The sequence below is a fragment of the Lolium rigidum genome, chromosome 7 (genome assembly GCF_022539505.1).
Source record: "Lolium rigidum isolate FL_2022 chromosome 7, APGP_CSIRO_Lrig_0.1, whole genome shotgun sequence".
NCBI classification, from domain to species: Eukaryota; Viridiplantae; Streptophyta; class Magnoliopsida; order Poales; family Poaceae; genus Lolium; species Lolium rigidum.
The window spans coordinates 235793877-235797158 of record NC_061514.1 but is presented as its reverse complement, the minus strand read 5'-3'; the positions used below and the strand labels follow the sequence as shown (position 1 = coordinate 235797158).

Here is a 3282-nt window from a genome sequence, read left to right as displayed (position 1 = left end):
TTAATGCATCTAGTATGTTCGAGTTTCACATGTTAGTAGTTGCTGTCATCATGTTTTATATTCTGGAATTAATCATGGAAATTGTGCCTAATTATCCAACACTTTTTGGGAAAGCAATTACATCCAGCATCTGCATAACCAGGATGCACACAGCCGTTTACGAGTCTCAAGTCCAAAAAAGATGCTAAACTAGAAAATATCTAGGCGAAATACATATCGGAACGATGAATCATATAACGCCTAAGGAGTGGGTGGGGCTGTATTTGTACGACTGTGTACACTATAAACCAACGCCAACCTAGTTGGGCATTGTACGTTCCACATATTCTGTTGCGTTACACGGCTCAACCTTTTTCTTTGGTTTGGCTGAATGTGCAGCTCTGAAATTCGCTGTCAAGGCTGATATGGCTATATATCGCTGCCCTTCCAGGTTGCTGTACTTTCTCCCCTTGAACATGCTGTCTCATTTCCCACCACAAATACCAGCATGCCAAGGCAAGCAATTCAGTTGAAGTTGATTGACCAAGTAAAGCTGCGAAAATAGGTCAACAGATTTGTCATGTTTTTATCTAGCATTTGCCTAACAAAACTGGTGGTCAAAAATGCATATTGAGGACCATTTCCATATGTAAAGGATCATCTATTAAGAGAGGAGGGACTGAGGGAGAGGATTATATAAAATCAGATTCCATAATGGGAATAAGGAGCTAAGGAACAAAATGTCCGCCTGGTGATGTCGTTGGAAAATGATACATCCATGAAGAAAAATTATACACAGGGTTTGGTTTTTGGGCCTGTGACATGCGCTATACTACTATACTAGAATGATAAGAGACTCTTTCGCATGCCTCTCTGTACTCCATATATATACTCCTTGAGGCTTCGACCCGTTGTCAAAGTCTAGTTCTTCTCCTGATCATCTGTTGCTCCTGTTTGATTCTTCCAGATACATGAAATCTACTTTTTTTTTCGGAATGGGAGCATACCCCAGCCATTCTGTTACCGCAATGAAATCTACTGCATAATCACCACAATGTTACACACTTGTTACTTCTCCCACTCGTGTATTTTCCACTCCGGCAGCTGCTGGATGACCATCTGCACATGCACAGAACAAAATAATCAAGTCCATTCTGTTGCCGCCAATCTGAGAAACAAAATGAAATGAAACAGCGACGATCATGGCGATCTTCTCGCAAGGCTCAGAAATCAGAATGCAAGTGTTGAGCACAGTGGACTGCCTTACCTGTCCTGTTGAATCTGGTTTGCCAACCGTAGCCTGGCACGCTAGTCTCCACGACTTGGGTTTCTGAAGATGAACACAAAGAGTTATAGTAGCACAATGTTTACACCGTACGTTTTTGTTTTCTATCTTTCAGAAACGCACATACCCTTCTAAGCTTTTCCTTTTCCACTTCATTCTTTGGTGAAAGCATTTCACCGCCTTCTACTACCTGAATGACAAAATCGCGCGCTCCGAGTTGCAGTTAATAGGAAAGATTAGTTCTAGAGAGAGCGAGATGCTCATCCATGCAACACTTGCAGTTGTAAACTGAGTTTGTCTTAAGATCACTACTTCGGGCTTGAGAGAATTATCGTACCTCCACCATGCAAGTCCCGCACTCGCCGCCTCCTGAGCAGTTTGACAGAGGCTTGTCCTGCAGCGGCGGCAGCATCAGAATCTGGCTGGTACAACAGGGACATCAACGAAGGAGAAATTACCGGCGGCAGCACTCACGTAAGGCCCGTAGAGGTCGATGTACCCTTCGAGCATGATGTCCCTGAGCTTCTGCCCGCCGCACGCCGTCCGGTAGACCACGTCCGGCGTCCCGTCCGGCAGCAACCGGGGCTGCAATTGCATCGCCGGAATTCAGTCTGACGTCGGAAGGGAAAGAAAGCAGAGCGAATAACCGATCGAGCAAGGACAGAAGAACTCACGCTGACGAACGCGAAGTCGACCGACGGCGGCTCGACCGGCTCAACCGCCGTTTCGGGGTTGGCGCTGGGGGCGTCCGTCTCGACGGCACGGGCTGCGCGGAGCCTCCTCCCCCTCCGCTGCTGCCGCGGCAAATGAACAGAGCGACACTGCTGCTTCTCGTTGCTGGTGGTGCTGCTGCTGCAGGAAGGAGCTGGATGGGGCGAGGAGGTGCCGAGGAGGCTGATGAACTGAAGAGTCGCTGCCATTGCTGACGACGCCGCAGCTTCGCTAGCTGCTGCGCGGCTGGCCGCTGAATTGTTTCGGGCGAGATGACTGCGCTGCACCGCCCACCGTGTGCGTGCGCGGGCGCGCTTGTGAAGATTTGTTTTGGCCTTTGCGCTATCATCTTATCCTGGGCTGCTGCTACCTGTGGCTGGTGAGGGCCTGGTAGTGGGGCCGCACGAGTTTACAAGAAATTTCATTTTTCATTTCCGTGGCAAGGTAACCTGCTTCAACAGATTGGGGATTCAATCTCTCTCCTCCCAGCCGCCGCCTTCAAGAAACTTGGCCTCCACTTCCACCTCTACCATAGATGCTTCCCATCCTCCGGCCAGCCTGGCCGGTATCGGGAGGGTGGGGGAACATGATCTATAGAGCTTTTCACAAAGGTTATGTTTTCAATAGAGAACTGGGAGGCTATCTTTGGTAGAGCCCCATTAAAATTAGGGCGGGAGGACATTGGTTTGGTACCTATCTTTGACTACCTTCTAGTAAGTACAAGATTGTGTCATGAAAAAGAAAGAGTTTAAAAACTCCGATAATTTAGTTGTTTCTTTTAGATTTTATTGGAAACAGCTTGTCCCTACCATGTACTGTTTATTGCTAATGAATATGTGTGATATTAATTGTAAAAAAACAGATTGGGGATTTTGTGCCAATGGACGACACGAACTTTTGAGCTTTACTGGTTTAGTTTAGTTCTTTAGGTTCACAAATATTTGAAAATGGGTTACATATAGATCAAAAAGAGTGAAAGTATACACTAAAATCTGTCTAGATACATATATTACCAAAAAAGATATAAGGTTTTACGTTAATGAACGAAGGGAATACTGTAATTACGCAACTTTATTGAATGGCACTGTTCTTGTTCAGTGTTGCAACATTGTCCTCCCCGCATTCAGCTAAAAGCACCACCAAAGGCTTGTTTGGTTGTCAATAATTTCCACTCGGTGTTTAGAGCATCTCCAACGGAAGGAGAAAAAGGGGCTCTCATACAAGTGTTTTTAGGAGAGAAGATAAAAGATTTTCAGATTTTAGGGAACTGCGCATGTTTTAGATGGTGAAAACTAGATCCGTAAATT

At 46.0% G+C, this 3282-nt stretch overlaps 1 protein-coding gene across 1 annotated transcript; it reads right to left on the bottom strand.

Moving 5' to 3' along the window:
* Positions 1–659: 659 nt before the first annotated feature.
* LOC124674783 (photosynthetic NDH subunit of subcomplex B 3, chloroplastic-like) lies at positions 660–2275 on the bottom strand. The gene is made up of 6 exons (XM_047210840.1): positions 1939–2275; positions 1739–1849; positions 1602–1658; positions 1392–1454; positions 1247–1309; positions 660–1098 (listed from the first exon to the last, which is right to left on the bottom strand). Exons 1-6 carry the CDS (start codon positions 2182–2184, stop codon positions 1048–1050), a joined length of 591 nt encoding a protein of 196 aa, XP_047066796.1. The 5' UTR covers positions 2185–2275; the 3' UTR covers positions 660–1047.
* Between the last annotated feature and the right edge of the window lie 1007 nt (positions 2276–3282).

What these genes read in the sequence shown, in the direction of transcription:
- LOC124674783 (XM_047210840.1), bottom strand. Translation starts at nt 2,184, where the DNA reads ATGGCAGCGACTCTTCAGTTCATCAGCCTCCTCGGCACCTCCTCGCCC. An exon ending in GCGGGACTTGCATGGTGGAG is followed by an intron (nt 1,455 to 1,601) that starts GTACGATAATTC and finishes TTTGTCATTCAG; the next exon opens with GTAGTAGAAGGCGGTGAAAT. An exon ending in AACCAGATTCAACAGGACAG is followed by an intron (nt 1,099 to 1,246) that starts GTAAGGCAGTCC and finishes GTGCATGTGCAG; the next exon opens with ATGGTCATCCAGCAGCTGCC.